Genomic DNA, 18,981 nt, shown 5'->3' with positions numbered 1-18,981 from the left:
CTTTGTCAGTAACGACGAAACTTACAACAGTAGTTGGCTAAAGATGCTTTGGAGAACCCCCCCCCCCGCTAAAAAACCCAATAAACCCTCCATGAAGTTCAGAGAAATTCTATTGGTTTTATTGAGAATTGCATTGGTTCTAATGGAATATGGCCCAAAACACACTACAGTGTATTGGGCTTTGTTGGTCTCTAATGGTATGTATTGGTTCTATTGGTCCTTGTATTGGTTCTAATGGAATATAACCCAAAATGTCTTACTAAAAACATTACTTGTGTGCATTTTGAGGCAAAACAGGGCACTAATGCATTTTTAGATATGTCAGTGCAAGTGGTTTTCAGTTTGGACAGCTCGTACATATATATTTTAATCTAGGACTAGTCTAATCCCTGTCCGGGAAACCGCCCATAATGCGTAGAAAACAATTCTCTGAAATGACTTTAACACTTTAACAAATAAACATGTATTTGGCATGATAACACAGAAAAGCTACATTGAAGCATTGAATTGAAATTGAAACTGTAGAATGAAACTCTTTTGGACTTCTAAAGCTTATATAAATAGTGTTTTATTTTTATAACATTCATAACAACACATAATATATTTTACAATGCAATGAACATATAAATTAAAACCAATACTGTACAAAACAAATAATATTTTCAATCCTTCATTGATAAAATCATTCTTTACAAAAAATACTCAAAGATCTTCTGTCCAGATGTGCGTCTGTAGAGTCTGATAAACACTTAGAATCTGATAACATCCATACTTACATTCATCAGATGTGATTGATAAAGTCACATCAGGCCTGTAATATCTCACTTTAGAAAGAAATGTACACAGATAGTGTTTGTAGTTCTTTGCTCACACGCTTCATATTTCTGCTGTCAGAGTGAAATTGTTACTCAACAAATCACTTGATGAAAAAGGTGCAGGTGTGTCATTCATCTCGTGTGCTCTGTACTTTCGAGTAGCTCCTGCAGGGATTCTTAAAGCATGCAGTAGGGATTGATAACGGCCATGAGAACGTGCAGGGAACCCTCATCTTAACATTCTTCTCCAGGAAGTTAAATGCAAAGTTCCACCACGTTCTGTTCAGGTAGTTGTGAGGAGAACCTCTCAGACCCTACAGGACCAAGACACCAGTCATTTATACATTAAACCTTAAGTCTAATTCATTAGTTTCACAAAAGAAAATGAAGTTCTTGACAGTAAGATCAGCTTTTGAACATTTCATGACGTTGAATGAAAAGCAGTTAAAGCAACACCAAAGAGTTTTTTTTACTTTAAAATAACGTTTCCAAAAAAGTTTCAGTCGTTCATCCACTTGAAACAGGGTGAACGGCACTTTCACATTCGCTTTGCAGCCTTCTATTGGCCAAATCTGCACTAAAGAAGTTTCCAACCGTCGGGTAGCGGTCCTGAAGTTCGAGTGAAAACTACAAAAACTTGCTTTACGGCAGACCTACAATCCAATAAGAGCCAGCTATGCTGCAGTATTTACGACAGTGGTAATGAACAATTACGCTTCTAACCTGTAGGGGGAGCAAAGAGCCAGAGTTCTTTAGTGTTGCTTTAACAGTAATGAGTGTCCGGGATTTGTCATGTCTGTGTGGTTTGTAGTTTTACCTGGTTGTTGGCCATGGTGTGGTACCAATAGAAGAGACGGGAGGTGATGTAATACGCCACCACAACATCTACACTGTAGTGCTCATGTGCAGCCAGGATACAGACCACACCCACTGCGCTTAGCAGCCAGCAGATAACGTGATAGAAACGCCACAGCAGAGAGCGAGGTGAATCTACACACAATTTCAGATACATAATGAGGCCTAATTAAAGTGTGGACTGGTGTAACAGAAGCATGAGTGATGATGATGATGATGATGGTTTTCTTATACTCACATTCCTGGATGAAGAGGAAGGTGAGGGTCAGCATAACTGTGTGGCCACTGTACATGAAGTCTCCACACATGAGATGAGAGCCTGTAATGGACAAACCTCCTCCAGACACCAACTGCAGGGCACGCTGGATCTTACCCTGAGAATCTCCATACAACTGCAGAAGAAATATCAACACACTGATCAACAGGTAAAGTTGCAGGTGAAATTATGGATTACTGGTAAAGTTGCATGTGAGATTAGGGATTACGGGTAAGGTTGCATGTGAGATTACGGATTATAGGTAAAGTTGCAGGATTGTGGGTAAAATTGCATGTGATATTACAGACTGCAGGTAAAGTTGCAGGTGAGATTACGGGTAAAGTTGCATGGGAGATTATGGATTACGGGTAAGGTTGGAGGTGAGATTATGAATTACTAGTAAAGTTGCAGGATTGCGGGTAAAGTTCCATGTGAGATTACAGATTGCGGGTAAGGTTGCAGGTGAGATTATGGATTACTGGTAAAGTTACAGGTGAGATTACAGATTACGGGTAAAGCTGCATGTGAGATTATAAATTACATGTAAAGTTGCAGGTGAGATTATGGATTACGGGTAAAGTTGCAGGTGAGATTATGGGTAAGGTTGAATACAGATCGTGTGTAAAGTTGCAGGTGAGATTACAGGTTAAGTTGCAGCTGATATTATGTATTACTTGTAAAGTTGCAGGATTGCAAGTAAAGTTGCATGCGAGATTACAGATTGCAGGTAAAGTTGCAGGTGAGATTATGGATTATGGGTAAAGTTGCAGGATTGCAAGTAAAGTTGCATGTGAGATTACAGATTGCGGGTAAAGTTGCAGGTGAGATTATAAATTACTTGTAAAGTTGCAGGTGAGATTATGGATTACGGTAAAGTTGCAGGTGAGATTACGGGTAAATTGCAGGTGAGATTTTGGATTAGGGGTAACCGTGCAGGTGAGATTTCGGGTAAATTGCAGTTGAGATTTTGGATTAGGGGTAAAGTTGCAGGTGAGATTGCGGGTAAAATTGCAGGTGAGATTTTGGATTAGGGGTAAAATTGCAGGTGAGATTACGGATTACGGGTAAAGTTGCAGATGAGATTATGTGTTGCATGTGAGATTATGTGTTGCATGTGAGATTACGGGTAAGGTTACATGTTAGTTGTGAGGCAGCAGAAGTGGTGACTGTGCTCACCTTTGGGGCACAGTCCATGTGCATGCTGGGTACAGGGAGTGTTGTGATATACATGGTGATCATGCGGTACAAATACAACATTCCCTGCAGGAAGAAAAACCTTCGGCCCACAATTGCCCTGTTACACACACACACACACACACGGTCAGAGAATCATTGTGTAGCAGTTGTCTTAGTTGTGAGTTTTTGATTTCACACTCTTAATTAATCACCACATGAGCAGTAAATACAACTCTAAATTCAAAGTCAGATCACTTAAAAGCACATTCAGACAGGTTTTGATTGTTGATTTCATCTCATTGAACAGACCTCTCATTGATAAAACATGATGTATTTAGGTCAAGGCAATTAACATTATTACTCAGTTAATCAACACAAAGGAATGCTTTAGTTCTTTCAAACATGAGACATATGACATTCTTCTGTTGAACACAAGGAGACAAATTCCTACCAAATTAAAAACTGTAATGAAAATGATGAAGGTTGAACGTCACTCACTGTGTTCCAGAGAAGAAAGAGAGTCAAACAGGTTTGAAACAACACGAAATTCTGGATGACAATGTAATTTAAAGTCTGAACAGGTCTGACTGTGACTGTGTGTCAAATATGTCAGTTATGTCAGTCATGAAGATTGAGCGTCACGTACTTACTTGTGCTTGAGGAAGAGCCACTGAACAAACCACAGCGCCACCAGAATCATTCCATTGACTTCTGTGACAGAAAACGCCCACTTCACACGCCCCACATAATCAAAGAACTTATCCGGTAAAGGTGGGCTGATGGATTTATCCGGGACTCTCTCGTGGACCACAGTGATCATGACGGTGGTGAGCAGGAGGTTAAAAGCCGCCCAGATGAAAGCGATGCCGGTTTTCCACCATTCTGCAGGAAGACGAGAGATGCTGGACGTCTGGATGATGGTTGACTTTGGGACAGAGATGTGGACGTAGTCCTGATTTTTACGCAAGCCTTTACGGAAGCCGTTCATCAATCGGCGCGACTCGCTGGCGTTTGCCTTGTCGTCAACGTGATCGCTTGGCACGTCCTGGTAGGGGCGTGTCCGTCCTGTGGGTGTGGTCTGTGGGTGTGTCCTGTCCTCCATTGTCACCATCATGTGGTAGCTCCCATTATCACTCCCATTATCCCGCTCATCTTCTCGCTCGTCCAGGAGCTGAGATGCAGCCATTGCTCTGCCGACAGTAACACGCGTTTAAGTTAGGTCGGAATACTAGCACACTGCATACTCCAGGGCTATTTAAATCTTACCCTGGAGGGCCGGAGCACTGCATAGTTTAGCTCCAACCCTAATTAAACTTAACCACCTGTGATTGTCTAGTGATCATGAAGACCTTGATTAGCTTGCTCAGGTGTGTTGGATCAGGGTTGGTGCTAAACTATGCAGTCCTCCGGGGTAAGATTTGAATAGCCCTGGCATACTGTCTGGTTGAAACAAAAATGTCTAAGGCCTGGTTTCACAGACAAGGCTAAGCTGAAGCCAGGACTAGGCCTTAGTTAAATTAAGACGTTAAAGCATCTTTAATGAACATCTTTTTGCCTTAGAAAAAGACTTTACTGGTGTTTATCTTGAGACAAATCACCAGCTCTGGCTTATTTTGAGACTTGAGTCAGCTCAAACATGTGTTTTAGTCTAGGACTAGCCTTAAGCCTGGTCTGTGAAAACAGGGGTGTATTCCAGAAAGCAGGGTTAACTTACCATCAGCTAAACACTGAACTTTCGGTTGATTAACCTAAAACCTGCTTACCCTGATCATGTCGGTTTTGGGGGCACCTGATTACACCTGATCAACCTCCTACTGGTAACCTTAAGTTAATGCATGCATAAGGGGAATACATAAAGACATTTAATTTCAAACATACCCGGGTATGTCACATTACCAGCTTTCTCGAATACCCCCCCAGGGGTATATCCAACCCCACCTCAAGGCATTTCGTGGTATAATCACAAAATATTTGACTTATTTATTTGTGTTCATGGACCCGGTTTTCTAGCCTTGTCCAACCAGACTCTCGTACATTAATTTCATTTGTACAGAGAGTCTGGCCACACTCCATTGCAAAGTGTTACTTTCTTTAAGGAGGGTCCTCTGTTGAAGTTTAAAACTATTGAATCTGCCCTAACCAATCACTAACAAATCAAACTTTTCCCAATTCCTGTGGGGAGGAGGGCCATAACGTGTCTGGCAAACGACCAACGTCATTGTTCTAAGCCACCCCCCTCTTTTCGCTGATTGGACCTGCAGATTTTTGCCGGAGAAAACGAAACTCTACTCAGCAGTCCCAGACGTTGTACTGAAGCGAAATGAAAATGAAGCGGAAGCATGTAGGAGGGCGGAGCCAGGCTAACGATTTTCCACTTTTTTGTGTCATTGAGCATGAATTTCTATAAATGGGTTTTCATGTCCCTAGGATGACTTTCTTTTTCATGTTATTTTATGGATTGTTTTCTCATTTTTTCATATTTTTTCAATCATTGCGCTTGGGGATTTTGGGTTAGGATGTAATTTTATGTATTAGTTTCTATATGTTTTTCTTCCGATTTTTTAACTATTTTCACTTGGGGTTTGGATGTGTGAAATGTAATAAAGTCCTTCTAACCTCAAACGACAATGGAAAAAAAAGAAAAACAATACATAAAATGACACAAAAAAAGACATTTGTGCTCAATGACATGAAAAAAAAACAGAAAATCGTGTCCATGAACACGAATAAATAAATTAAATATTTTGTGACTATACCACGACTTGCACATTTCATATACTTTAAATGTCATGTTTCACCAGATTAAAAAAAGGAAACTGCACAGTTTGCATAATGAAAAGACGTATACACAGGCGTGTGTGTGTTTATTTAGATTGTTTAACAACACTGTGTGTGTGTCTGTGTGACGGAGAGTACATTTAAGATGACACACCCTGAAACCTGTAATACACACCCATATGATCAGACACAAACTTTCACCTTTGGTTCTCACACAGGATTGTGATTTGTTTCTTTTTGTAGTCAATTGAAGCAAAACAACAATGTGAAAAACACAATAGAGTATTAAACCTTGTGTACACAATAGAAATCTCTCATAAACTCATAGGTCAACATTTTTTAAATGGTTTTGTTGGTCATAGATCGACAAAAATGAAAGTGAGTTTTAGTTTATCAGACTAAAATCTTCTGTAAGTCACATGATGTGATCTTTGTGTTGGGTTCTGTAAATGTTGATAGAATCGGATATGATTTTATTACTGAGCCATGACCTCGCCTTCATCATCGGCATCCTCACTCAAAACACATTCAGAAGTTTCCGGATCAGAATAATCGATCACGAGCTTAAAATACAGTCGAAGCTCAGCGCATGCGTGCTTTACAAGAAAGCCCTTATTTCTGTAAGATCCAAAAATAGACTGAATCTCAACACAAACACAATAATACAGATTAAAAACGCGTTTAAAACACAGCTGCAAAGTGTAGGTGGTGAAGTTTTGTGACACAGTAACTGTTTTCATGAAGAACCGACTTTAAACCACACCAGACCCTTCATGAACTCCTGAACTTCCACCCCAGTTTCACTCACAAAAAATACGAATTAAATATTTACATGCACAGCGACAAAAGAAAGAAACATAAACAATAAACGAATAAGAGAAAAAACCGCGCAAACACGTCAGAGAAAAGAAACATTTATAAAGTAAAGCAGCTGATTTACCTGTTTGTCTGGTGCTGGAGTAAAACCGCAACGAGCCACAACTGATCTCAGATCAAACAGTTTACTGATGAACTTCAAACCACGCCCACACCTGCAGGTACGCCCACCTGATGTTAAAGACACGCCCACTTGATGTCAGAGACGCACCCGTTTAGGAAGTGACCATAAACTGAGTATGAAGTGTGAATACGTCATCAGCCTGGTTAATTTTAGATAACTGAGCATTACATTCATATTACAACAATTAACTAAGAATAATAGTCAACTTTATGATAGTTAATATTCTGAAATAAGACAGTCTTGTTGACGTATGCAGCCTAGAAATGCGACCTCCCGAGGCTGCACCCTTTAGATTGAGAAACCGCCCAAATGTGTCATTTCCTCTGAATGTGATGTTTTATTTGCTATTGGCCACTAGAGGGCGAAATGAGATTTAAATTTATTATATATTAATAAAATAAACATTAAAACACGAGGAAGAAAAGCTCAAGTTCCTTCCTTCCTTCCTTAGATTAAGTCCTAAGATTTTTTTTCTCTTAAAAAGTTTTTTCTCTTTCAAAAATATTATTCTCACAAGGAAAACTGTTTGCTAGCTAACAATTATCATGCAATACCAACTTTGGCCACCAGGTGTCACCACAAGAATGAAATCCTGTGCTTTAAAGGGATAGTTCACCCAAAAATTAAAATTCTGTTATCATTTACTTACTCTTATGTTGTTACAAACAGAGATGTGTAGGAAGATATTTTGAGAAATGTTTGTAACCAAGAACCCAATTACTTCCATAGTATTCTTTTATTCCTACTATGGAAGCGAATGGGGTCCACGAATGGTTTGGTTACGGGCATTTCTCACAGTGTCTTCCTACACATCTCTGTTTGTTCACTATAATATTTCAGCTTTTCTCTCTTCTGATGTTTACTTTGTCTGAGTTTTTGTTATTTCATTTCAGTCTTTGTGCAACACATGAAACAAAACACTGAAGCTCTGTAATATTGACAAACTAAACTAAATCTCTAAATGAAAACCACTTGTTTTCTTCATAGTTTATTATTTAGATGATGATGTCTGTAATAAATGACAAGATAACTGTGCTGTTTAGTTTTGCCCTTTATTTGATTTCGCCATTGCTGATGCCTGGGGCCCGGCAGAGGCCCTTCCCACGAACTTCAAATGCCACGCCCTTATATGTGGCCACGCCCTTTGCGTCCGTGTGCAGGTCGGGCAGTAAATGCTCCCAGATTCTCCGTTTGGGATTTAACTCTTTCTCAGGTTCACCTGTCACATCAAAAGATTCACTACAAATTCTTATAATGTTTTTGAGTGAAAATAAGTCAAAATTTGACATCAGTGATCGCGGCATCTTACCAGGGTAGTTTTGGAACGTGATTCTGTCACCGGGTTGAGCTCCAGTGGGCGGGGTTAAGGGTTCTGTCCTCTCTTGATTGACAGCACAGAGGAGGCGGGCCTGAGACTGAACCCCTCGTACCTTCAATGACCGCACGTTACACAACAATACCACCAGACTGCCAACCAGCTACAAATAGACACAGAGGGATTTATATAATGTTGTATATTTATATTTTTGTGTAAACCACTGCACAGCATCATATAGAGCAACATGTCAGAAAATATACGTATATTCTATTCCCAGCAAACACAAGAACATTACCTGTAGGTTTATTATGTTTATAACCTAATTGTTAGCCGTTTTTATTTATGAATTTTACAAACATTTTGAAAAAAAACATTGGCATAGATTGTAATAGATAATAAACATTTCAATAAACTGCTATAGCAAGAATATAAAGAATATTGACTGAGAATATTGATTGAGATTTTAAATGAGCTGAAACAAAATGTATGTCAATGTAGAAAATTTTGATTAGATTTTGTTGAATAAAGTCACACTAGTTATTGTGTTAATTGTATATCATGTGATGTGAGTTTTTAACCTGTTCTGGTGTCACGTGAATGCTCTGTGCGCTGACCACGGTTCTGGGCGCGTGTTCTCCTAACTCCACCTCCTGGATGACCAATGACGGTGAGTCGGGATGTTTCCGAACTGCTAGAACTCGTCCGACCCGCAGATCCAGACGGGAAACATCAGGTTTCGGTTCTCGCATAAGAATGCTTGCAGAATTAGAAGAGTTGAGAAGCTCGTGGTCCACAGCAGCTCCTGAGAGAAATGAACAACATCATAAATGTACAGAACATCACTACATTATTTATTGAATTATTAAACAAATTATTACCTCAATTGTGTGACAAAGCAAAGATGATGATATATATATATATATATCAATACAATGCATTCTTTGGCACCTTTAAACTAAGATAATCTACTCATTGTTTATTTAGCTTGTTATCAGAAATAAATTACTCTAGAAGGACTTTTCTTTGCTGAGATTAAGTTTGTTCCACGAAAGCTGTTTGTTCAAGGAGCTCCTCGCTATCAGCGCTGAAGTTGAGATCATTCAGCAGCATGACAGAACATCACACGCTCCTCCTTATCATCTTATCATAAACTAAAATGCACGCGTGTGGTTTATTGAGAGAAATCACGGATAACAAGCAAACTTAAGACACTGTGGAAAAAACCTACCAAGTTCATGACTATTAATACATCAGGATCAGGTGTCTTTATGGGATCTTTACAGTATGTGTGTGAATCAATGCATGCACAAATTCCAGAAAATCATTGGCAGTGTAAATGAACCAAAAATCAAACGATCCCGGACACATTTTCTGTGTATTTTCCATAAACTCTGTGTGAAAAGCGCTTATGGCCCAGTTATATCGCAGATAGGTTTTGGGAAAAGCCCAGAGCATCATATCAGATGATTTTCACCCAATGTATAAAATGACCTTCTCCCTCCATATAGAATGATCATTAGTAAATAAATCAGTTTAAATATTCGTTTGTCCCCTCAGCTGTAAAACTTGTTTTATAAAACTAAACTATCAGCCAGAAGTCAAAGTCCTCACCTCTCCTCTCTCTCCTGCGTCTGCCCTCATGACGTGTTTGTGTAGTTGTCGTCTCTGATGGAGTAGTTTTGGACAAAAGAGGAGTTTCACCCAGCAGGTCTGCTTTAGATACGATTGATGCCGTGAGAACTCTCTCCTGTCGCAACTTTGCTGTAACACACACAGACACACACACACACACACACACACACACACACACACACACACACATATATGAGGTTTCAGTCCATACCTTTTTGTGTCTTTATGAGTGTAACACAAGTTTTTGCAGCACACCTGCTTTTCTCCTCTGTGTATCGTGAAGGACGTTCTTCAGATCATCAATGTCTTTCTTCAGCTTTGCATTTTCAACCAACAGTTTCTTCTCTTCTCTTACTGACGCCTGCAGCACTAACAACAAACAGACAAACAAACAAACAAACAAACAAACAAACAAACAAACAAACAATCAAAAATCAAAACAAACCAATAAAAAAAAGAAGAAGAAATGAATCAATCAACATTTATTTACTGATCACTTTTAAAAGCAGCACTAAGATAAAAGGGTACAAAAAGGTACAAAAGTTTTGTGCCCTATTATCCAAAAAATATTTAAGTTAGATTAATCATTTTTTGCACAATCAACACACACATCTCTGCTATAAATGAAAACTTAAAGTTTGTTTGTGTGATCTTCAGTTATTGTACAATTACACAGAAAGTGAGAGGAGTGCAAACGTTACCTCATAGGTGAGGTTCATTGTAACAAACAGAGAGTTTGTTGTAACACCTGCTAGAAAATTTAGTTTAAACACAAATAATTCAATCAAATTCTGTTTATATATTAAAGGTGGATATTGTTTCTATATCCGTCTATAATAGATAGATATCCACACATTCATACATCATCTAAACATCATTGTATTATGCAGCAAGCATAGAAATAGATGTAAGACATAAAATCCTAATATTGAGTTATTTCCTCTGATATTGTATTAACAGTTATCATTTTGATGAATAGTATTGACATTGTTTTCATTTTATTATCATTGTATACCTGAGACTGTGTGACAACTAACCCCGCTGTGTAAAAATGTTTTCAATCCCAGCTATCAGTTACTAGGAGTTGTTGACATGTTTATAAAATGATGTTATGTTTTAGGTAACAAGACAATGAGTAAAAAAATATAAGGTTGGATTTGGTTACTTATACACACAACTTATGATAAAATCATGAAGAAATTTAGCTCCATGCCTTCAAAACACTCTTTGTTCAATATCTTCATCAAAACACATCAAAACTTTTCACAGATTTCTTGGCCCTATTAATAAATATGTAAAGTAGCTGTGTTACAATTAACCCCGCTTTAGTTTCTACCATAAATCTGACAAAATCAGCTGTAAATAAAAACAATTACACAAATAAAGTGTCTGTGTGTATGTGTGTGTTTGTAATGGTCTTACTGGCTTTCTCCTTCAGAAAGAGCATCTGTTGTGTGAAATACTCCATCATCTGATCTTCATCATTAGAGTCTGATCTGGAGACGTGAGGACGATTGTCAGACATCAGAACCTGACAGAGACAGAGAGAGAGATGAATGCATCTCTTCAGCCATGAGAGACCGCAGACATTACTGTGTGTGTGTGTGTGTGTGTGTGTGTGTGTGTGTGTGTAGCAGCTGTCCACTACCCCCCCCCACACACACACAGTCCATGCGCACACTCATCAGCACTATAAATACACACACATTAAAGTCTTCAGTAAAGATTAACTCAATCTTCAGAATAATACTCAGCTTATACTGTAACAGACACATTTATCTGAGTTTACACACACACTTAACTAAACACAACACAAAATCACTCTCACAATACACACTAACACACACACACCAGATCACACGCATGTCTGCTACACATTACATCATACACACAAAAACACAGACACACAACAGCATGCAAATAATGTTCATACACAATCAATATAATATTTACCTGCGTAGTGAATCTGTGTGTGTGTGTTCTGAGGTTCAGTGCTGGGTGGAAGGAAAGAACTCAAATCTCTTTCTCTCTCTCTCTCTCTCTCTCTCTCTCATTCATCATGTAAAATGTCCCAGCACATGTGCAAATGAGGTGTATCATATTCTCCTGAGCTGTACACAATCTCTATGTCTCTCTCTCACTCACTCTCTCTCTCTCTCTGGACAGCTGTCAGGCTCTGTGTGAAAGTCTCAAGTTTATTCTGGTAGTCCATTAGACAGGGGGTGTGGCAGTGGGCGGGGTTATTGTGTCAGGGGAGGAGTTAGTGTTCACACACTGCACACATGGTCTAAGAACAAGCAGCCAACATACATAACCACATAACAGATGAACAATTCATTACTTACAACACAAACAATGCTTGAGGTGTTAATAAGAGGTTTTTTAAGACTTTATTCAAAGTTTGGTGCAGGTGTCAACATAAATAAAATACCAATGTAAAAAGTTGAATCATATTTATAACACATAGCATACATAAATAACAAAACAAGCTACTTAACATTACACAGTACAAGGCTTTTTAAAGGTGCAGTGTGTAAATTTTAGCTGCATCTAGTGGTGAGATTGCAAACTGCAACCAACGGCTTAGTCCACTGCTCACCCCTCGCTTTTGAAACACATAGAGAAGCTACGGTAGCCGGCATCGGACAAATGTGTCATCGTCGGAGACAACTTAGTAAAAAAATTGTCCGTTAAGGGCTTCTGTAGAAAAATAACGGCACAAATTGGCGACTTCCATGTAACGGTGTATGTAGATAAAAAGGTCTCGTTCTAAGGTAATAAACACATAAAGGTTCATTTTAAAATGTCTTAATACACCCCTGATAATAAAGTTTTGTATATTATTTTGCATTTCGGTCAAAAGATCCTTCTAAAAATTACACACTGCACCTTTAATGACTTATTACAGTTATCATCATTTATTTATTTTCTTCATGTTATTAAAAGCAAAGTGAAACAGAATTCTACTAAATTGATATCATCTCATTTTGCTGTACTGTGTGTGGATCATGTTTGTGTGTTGAATGTGTGTAATACACCTGAAGAGCCAGCAGATGATGCTAAAAACACTAAAGTGTCTCCTCAACCTTCAAACAAAACCAGTCAAGAGTTAGATTGAGTTTCTTATCTGTGTATATAATGTATGTAAAGCTATGAAACCTTACATAGATTGTCTATAATAGTCTATTACAGGCTGATCTGAGAACAGTCTCATGTCAGATACAGATTCTATTACAGAGATTAGACTTAAACACACACACGCACGCGCACGCACACACACACGCACGCACGCACACACACATACACACACACACAAAGAGAAACACACACAGCTCTTATTAGTCAATGTCCTTTAGGTGGCGTTTACCTGTCAGAAGATTTGTGAAACACACCTGATTCAGAGAGGAAGAGGGAGGAGAGAGAGAGATAGATAGAGAGAGAAAGAGAGAGAGAGAGAGAGAAAGAGATAGAGAGAGAGAGAGAGAGAGAGAGAGAGAGAGAAAGATCTGTATCTGTATGTGAGGTCTTGGATATGGCACTTGGCTTTTGAACAACCAGATAGTTTAGATGAAAGTTTACAGTTTTTACAGACACTAGGACACACCTCTCAACACCCAGGTGACTCCCGCAAATCTCCTCACACAGTGAGCACAACAAAAGTCTATGTGGGCTAAACTGAGGATCAATTATCATTGCTTTGGCACAAAATGCATTCAATAAGACCCCGAGTAGATTAGCATTACTGTTGTTGTGTCTGTATCAGTGGATGGTGCGAATACAAATTCTTGTATTTTAGAATTACAAAAAAATAAATAAAAGTAAACTAAATAAAATATTGAAGAATTCTGATTCATTCCAGTAACATATATTGCAGTGAATTATAAACAGAGAAAACCTTGTATAATGCTGTATGTTGTTGGTTTTTTTAGGTAATTGTTTTTTTTTTGTGGGTGACAAAATGTGTTTGTCGGCTGTCAACCTTTGTGTTCTGGAAGAATGAGTTGATTTGAGACGTGAATAAAGTGTTTTGGTAGTTGTAATGCATTTTGAATGTGAAATGAACTGCTTTGCCAAGCTGAAAGTTTGTTAGGAGAACTGTGTGAAGAGTTTTGCAAAAGTGACCCAAGCACTGAGAAGTGTGTCCCAGCGTCTGTAAAAAACTGCAAATGAAAAACTGGCCAGTAGATCAGGACAAATGACTTCTGTAGATAAACACTGCGAGCAGCAGAGAATAAACAAAGCTCATCAATGTTATCATAAAACATCTCAATTCATATTCACCTCTCTATTTGTGTTTAAGAGTTTCATTACACTTTATGATAACAATATAAAACCACACACAGTCCTATAGGTAACACTGTTGTGTATATTTGTGTGTGTGTTTGCTTCACTCTGTACTACAGGCTCCTCTCCGCAGACTGACATCATCCACAGCGATTTCTCCATGTTTGCCTCGTCGTCTTTCTCCCTTTATCACAATCTGACAATTCACAATTTTTTTGTGTGAATATTATGCAGTATCAAAAAGCCAACAGTTAAAAAGCACGCACAAACTGAATGCTTACATCATCAAGACCACGCCCCCAAAGTGTGATTCGGGTGTGTTTCCAGCCGTGTCCTCCGGTACTGGTCCATATGGATGGGCTGTGACTCCGCCCCTTCCTGACAAACACTTGCAGAGAGCCGATGTGATGTCCGTGTAGGCGGTGTCTGAATGCCAGACACAGTTGACTGACCTGCCACGCCTTTGTGGGCGGACCCAGCGGCACCGTGAGCCGCGCCCCTCTGACGCTTCTTCTGCTCCTAGCCTCTGGTACTGTCAGGTACTGTCCACCTGAAGATGATGGATGGGTTAAAGTTGAAAAGAAGAGGAAAAACACATGGCTATTCTGCGAGGAAATGATTGAGGAACGAGTACATTATACGTTATGAAAGTCTCAGATGATCTGTCCAGCTGATTGAATATAAACCTTTGAACACAAACTCCTGACAGTTTTGTGATGGTCAGTGATTGGTTTGATGATCTCTGAGGTTGACATCACACTGTGTTTGTCATTCAGATGTTTTACCTGCAGGATCTTCTTTGATTTTCCAGTGAAGATCTCCTGAATCTGACATCCAAAGGCACAAACCTTCATCAAACGTGCAGCTCACAGCACCAGGCCCTAGAACACCCACGTGCACACACACACACACACACACACACACACACACACACACACACACACACACACACACACACATTAGTTAGTTAAATTGTAAATGGTTTGTCATGCCTAGGTTAGTGATTAAAGGAGATTTCTGTGACTTATACCTGGATCATCACGTCTGTATTCTGCTGTGTTTCCCAACTCAACATCAAAGTCCCAGTCAAACAGATTGTTTTCATATCGTGGAACTGTGCAAACACATTTAATGATATTATAATGTTATAAGACACAAATACAGCATTAAACAATAAGTTAAAGGGTACATGTTATAAAATTCTGACTATAATTGGGTCCCCAGTGCTTCTATCAACTTAGAAAATGTGAAAAAGAACAACCCAGTAACTTAGTTTTGGTAAACCATTCTCTGCAAGCATGTGAAAAAATAGGTTGTTGAAATTTGGCTCCCCTTGTGATGTCAGCAGGGGATTTTATTATAATAATACCGCCCCTTAATCTGCACTATCCAACCACGACACGGACATTTAGTGCAGAGAGAGAGAGAAAAAAATAATTGACAGCAATTGAGTTTTTAACAAACCACCATTATGGTGATCAGTGTTTGCATTATCAGCTCATTTGCTACAAAGTGTCAATTTATTATCTATATGATATTTTGAGCTAGAACTTCACAAATGTACTCTGGGGACACCAACGATTTATTTGACATCTTAAAAAGTCTGGTAAAATGTCCCCTTTAATATTATAATGTTCACTTGGCTTGGCCATCATACTTCCATAGACCAATCATCAATTTAACTACGACAGAGAGATTTAACAGTGTTTCTGTGAAGATTCTTTCTCTCTCACATATATACAATTGAGTACATGTGAGAAATACAGTGTGGAAATGCTATGATCACAGATTTGTTACTGTATTAGCATTAGTGTTTGAGTAAAATCATGCTAAAACTCATTCTTCATGTATGGTTGTCATATTCGGCTGCTCACTGTATACGTCTCCTCTTGGTTTCACCGTGTTCTCTCTGTGAATGCGGTTGTCCAGGGTGCTCGTGCTTTCTGCTGTTGTCAAAGTCGTGGTGGCTACAGGTGCGGCTGTTGTTGCTATGGTGATGGTTGTAGGAGGGGACGTCTCTGTAGGTGAGGATAGTGTTGTTGGATTTGTGGTGGCAGTAACAGTTATCGTGAGAGTTGGGGAGATTGCTGTGGATGTAATGTCTGTTGTTGTCATGGCAACAGTAGTTGGCATTAGACTTGTTATCACAGTGCTTTTCGGAACAGTTGTCATAGCAACATCAGTGGTGGGAATGACTGTAGTTGTAGCAGCTGTTGTTGTCATGGTGACATCAGTGGTAGGAATGGCTGTAGTTGTAGCAGCTGTTGTTGTCATGGTGACATCAGTGGTAGGAATGGCTGTAGTTGTTGTAAATGCTGTTGTCATGGTGATAACAGTGGTGGGATTAGCTGTAGTTGTGGAGATGGTTGTTATGGTTGGGGTTGTGTTTCGGGCAGTAGTTTTCATGGCACCTGTTCCCGTGGAGATGGTGGTCAGACTGAAAGTCACTTTGACTGGTCTCGCAGGCTCAACAATGACTTTAACAACAGCTAGAAAACACACATTTCATCAGTAAAATCACCTCTCTGCTTAAAAAATCAATTAAATAAAATCCTTTGGAAACCATGGTGAATTATTGCAAGAGTTGATATGTACATACTTACATTTACAGTCATAACCCTTCCCATCAACACTTGGTTTACACTTGCATTTCTTGTGGTCCGGCTTGTCATAGCAAACAGAGAGTTTCTTCTTATCTGAAGACACAAGGACACACAAACCATCAGAGACTGTGACACAATTCATGAAATCTCAATGCATTGTTGTCTAAACACACACACACACCTGTGCAATGATATTTTCCATTGATGTGTTGAAGCTCAAATCCATTGTGACATCTGCAGATGTAGCTGCCAAATGTGTTGACACACTTACGAAATCTCGGACACTTCGCTTGACCTGTTACACACTCATCCACATCAACACACAACAAGTGTCAAGTGTTAACATTTATGATAACACAAACTCTGTCTCAGATTCTGCTTACATGCTTTAGTTGACAGTCTGATTGTTCTTAATAATGATTTTCATGATCTTATCATCGAAATAGTTTTTATAACAAGAACAATAAGATAAAATGTGACTAATTGTAATAGAAATGAGGTCACAATGTAACAATCTTAAAGTCCTGGATCTGTACCGACACACGTCCTGCGGTCAGGTGCGAGGCGAAGTCCAGGTGACGGACACTGACATGTGACCTTCCCTTTCATCATCGCACAACCGTACTGACAGTTCGCCATCGCACAAGTGTGGGCATCTAAACACACAAACACACACAGAGTTACTGTAACACACACACACAACTGATGTATTTAAGTCTCAGTATATGCATGTTATACTGTATGCTAAATGATCGTGCTGTGTCTGCCTCACATTTCTGCATTAAATGATTGATCATCAATGTAGAACACACAGTATGACACTACAGTATATATGAGGTGCTTATTTTTAATCTTGTATAACATTTAAAATAAAGAGTATGTCACTTTAATTCTGGTATAAAGTAAAGACTGATCTGAGAGTAAATACTCACTCCTGCATGTGCCGTCAGTCATCATCATGTATCCGTTGAGACAGTAACATTTATAACTGCCCAGCGTATTCATACATCTGTATTTACAGGGTCTGAACGCACACTCATTCACATCTACACACAAACAAATCATACAACAAAACTCTATTATTACACTAAGAACACTGTTTTGTTGTTTACACCCATTGAAACTTGAATAAAGAGTAAAGCAAAACAGTGTGTGCGTGTGTGTGTGTGTGTGTGTGTGTGTGTGTGTGTGTGTGTGTGTGTGTGTGTGTGTGTGTGTGTGGTCAATGGTGATGTACATACACGTCCTGCTTGTGTCTGTAAGTATGACTGGAATGTGTTTAGACGTGTATCTGATTTTACAGACAAGTTCATCCCTGCAGGAAAACACACACGCACAGATCTCAAACCAAAGGGCTGATCTCAGGTCAGATATTATATAGAAACCATCACCAAGCAATTCTTTTAAAACCAGACAAAACTCTTTAAAAATCCCTCTCTAAATATTCACAGGAGAATGATATTTTACAATCACAGATTAATGAGGCCATAAAGTACAGTGTGTGTGTGTGTGTGTGTGTGTGTGTGTGTGTGTGTGTGTGTGTGTGTGTGTGTGTGTGTGTGTGTACTGATGTGTTCATGCTGTAGTCATCTCCATACAATCACTCACTAACAATAAACCCAGCGGGGCGCTCGCTTCAGTAACACTGTCTCTGATTGGTCAGAATGTTTATACACCTGTGACCTGTGTCTTAATGACAAAAACACACGGTACCTATGATGTCATCAGACACACTTTCACATTTGTTCTGGTTAATGGCTATACTGTGAATTATTAGATATTTATTTTGTGTTTGTCTATGTGTGTGTCTATGTGTGTCAGAAAGAGGGAGAGAGAGAGAGAGTATATGTAAATATTTAATGTATATTATTCTGTTATTTAACTTGTGTGTTTAGCTTTTGTTTTTATTCTTTTATTTTATATCTATAACTTTCTATTTTAATTTTTTGCACTTTTATTTGCATTATTTGTAAACAGCCCAGCTGCAGATGCTTTGGCAATACAAATGTACAATTTTGTCATGCCAATAAAGCACACTGAAATTGAAAATTGAGAGAGAGAGAGAGAGAGAGAGAGAGAGAGAGAGAGAGAGAGAGAGAGAGAGAGAGAGAGAGAGAGAGAGAGAGAGCATTAGATAAATGACCACACATACACTCACAGCTGTACCTTGGTTGCAGGTTTTGCCGGTGTATCCTGCATGACAGCGGCATTGATCCGGTCCAACACACTCGCCGTGTTTACAGCCCGACTCACAAACAGCTACA

General features: G+C 39.0%; 3 protein-coding genes across 5 annotated transcripts in view; all 3 read right to left on the bottom strand.

Annotated features, from left to right (window-relative positions):
* Positions 1-552: 552 nt before the first annotated feature.
* sgms2b (sphingomyelin synthase 2b) lies at positions 553-6,977 on the bottom strand. Its single transcript, XM_055188086.2, has 6 exons — positions 6,821-6,977; positions 3,753-4,292; positions 3,103-3,220; positions 1,909-2,062; positions 1,633-1,805; positions 553-1,129 (listed from the first exon to the last, which is right to left on the bottom strand). The coding sequence occupies exons 2-6, from the start codon at positions 4,286-4,288 to the stop codon at positions 944-946; spliced, it is 1,167 nt and encodes a 388-aa protein (XP_055044061.1). The 5' UTR covers positions 4,289-4,292; positions 6,821-6,977; the 3' UTR covers positions 553-943.
* Positions 6,978-7,913: 936 nt separating this feature from the next.
* Positions 7,914-11,933, bottom strand: aimp1b (aminoacyl tRNA synthetase complex interacting multifunctional protein 1b). Its single transcript, XM_055188093.2, has 7 exons — positions 11,784-11,933; positions 11,253-11,361; positions 10,086-10,199; positions 9,810-9,959; positions 8,777-9,000; positions 8,190-8,358; positions 7,914-8,099 (listed from the first exon to the last, which is right to left on the bottom strand). The coding sequence occupies exons 2-7, from the start codon at positions 11,353-11,355 to the stop codon at positions 7,933-7,935; spliced, it is 927 nt and encodes a 308-aa protein (XP_055044068.1). The 5' UTR covers positions 11,356-11,361; positions 11,784-11,933; the 3' UTR covers positions 7,914-7,932.
* A 256-nt stretch (positions 11,934-12,189) lies between these two features.
* LOC129430666 (nephronectin) overlaps positions 12,190-18,981 on the bottom strand; it is a 10,124-nt gene continuing 3,332 nt past the window's right edge. Inside the window, exons 3-12 of one of the 3 annotated variants that reach the window (XM_073875640.1) lie at positions 18,884-18,976; positions 17,650-17,763; positions 17,255-17,373; positions 16,899-17,034; positions 16,718-16,810; positions 15,989-16,603; positions 15,145-15,228; positions 14,900-14,995; positions 14,396-14,664; positions 12,190-14,310 (exon numbers count right to left, since the gene is read on the bottom strand). In XM_073875640.1, the coding sequence (XP_073731741.1) occupies positions 14,218-14,310; positions 14,396-14,664; positions 14,900-14,995; positions 15,145-15,228; positions 15,989-16,603; positions 16,718-16,810; positions 16,899-17,034; positions 17,255-17,373; positions 17,650-17,763; positions 18,884-18,976 (1,712 nt within the window). In that variant the 3' untranslated portion in view covers positions 12,190-14,217. Of the gene's footprint in view, positions 14,311-14,395; positions 14,665-14,899; positions 14,996-15,144; positions 15,229-15,988; positions 16,604-16,717; positions 16,811-16,898; positions 17,042-17,254; positions 17,374-17,649; positions 17,764-18,883; positions 18,977-18,981 lie in introns of all 3 variants that reach the window. The other 2 variants (XM_073875642.1, XM_073875641.1) reach the window with 2 other exon arrangements.

Source organism: Misgurnus anguillicaudatus, chromosome 13, assembly GCF_027580225.2.
Source record: "Misgurnus anguillicaudatus chromosome 13, ASM2758022v2, whole genome shotgun sequence".
Classification (NCBI taxonomy): Eukaryota; Metazoa; Chordata; class Actinopteri; order Cypriniformes; family Cobitidae; genus Misgurnus; species Misgurnus anguillicaudatus.
This window is presented reverse-complemented; position numbering and strand designations above follow the sequence as displayed.

Coding starts and splice junctions, on each gene's coding strand:
- sgms2b (XM_055188086.2), bottom strand. CDS start 4,288: ATGGCTGCATCTCAGCTCCTGGACGAGCGAGAAGATGAGCGGGATAAT. Junction 2,063..3,102: donor ACATGGACTGTGCCCCAAAG/GTGAGCACAGTC, acceptor TTTCTTCTGCAG/TTGTATGGAGATTCTCAGGG. Junction 1,806..1,908: donor CTTCCTCTTCATCCAGGAAT/GTGAGTATAAGA, acceptor AATTGTGTGTAG/ATTCACCTCGCTCTCTGCTG.
- aimp1b (XM_055188093.2), bottom strand. CDS start 11,355: ATGTCTGACAATCGTCCTCACGTCTCCAGATCAGACTCTAATGATGAA. Junction 9,001..9,809: donor ACGCAGGAGAGAGAGGAGAG/GTGAGGACTTTG, acceptor CATTTCTCTCAG/GAGCTGCTGTGGACCACGAG. Junction 8,359..8,776: donor TTCACGTGACACCAGAACAG/GTTAAAAACTCA, acceptor GTCTATTTGTAG/CTGGTTGGCAGTCTGGTGGT.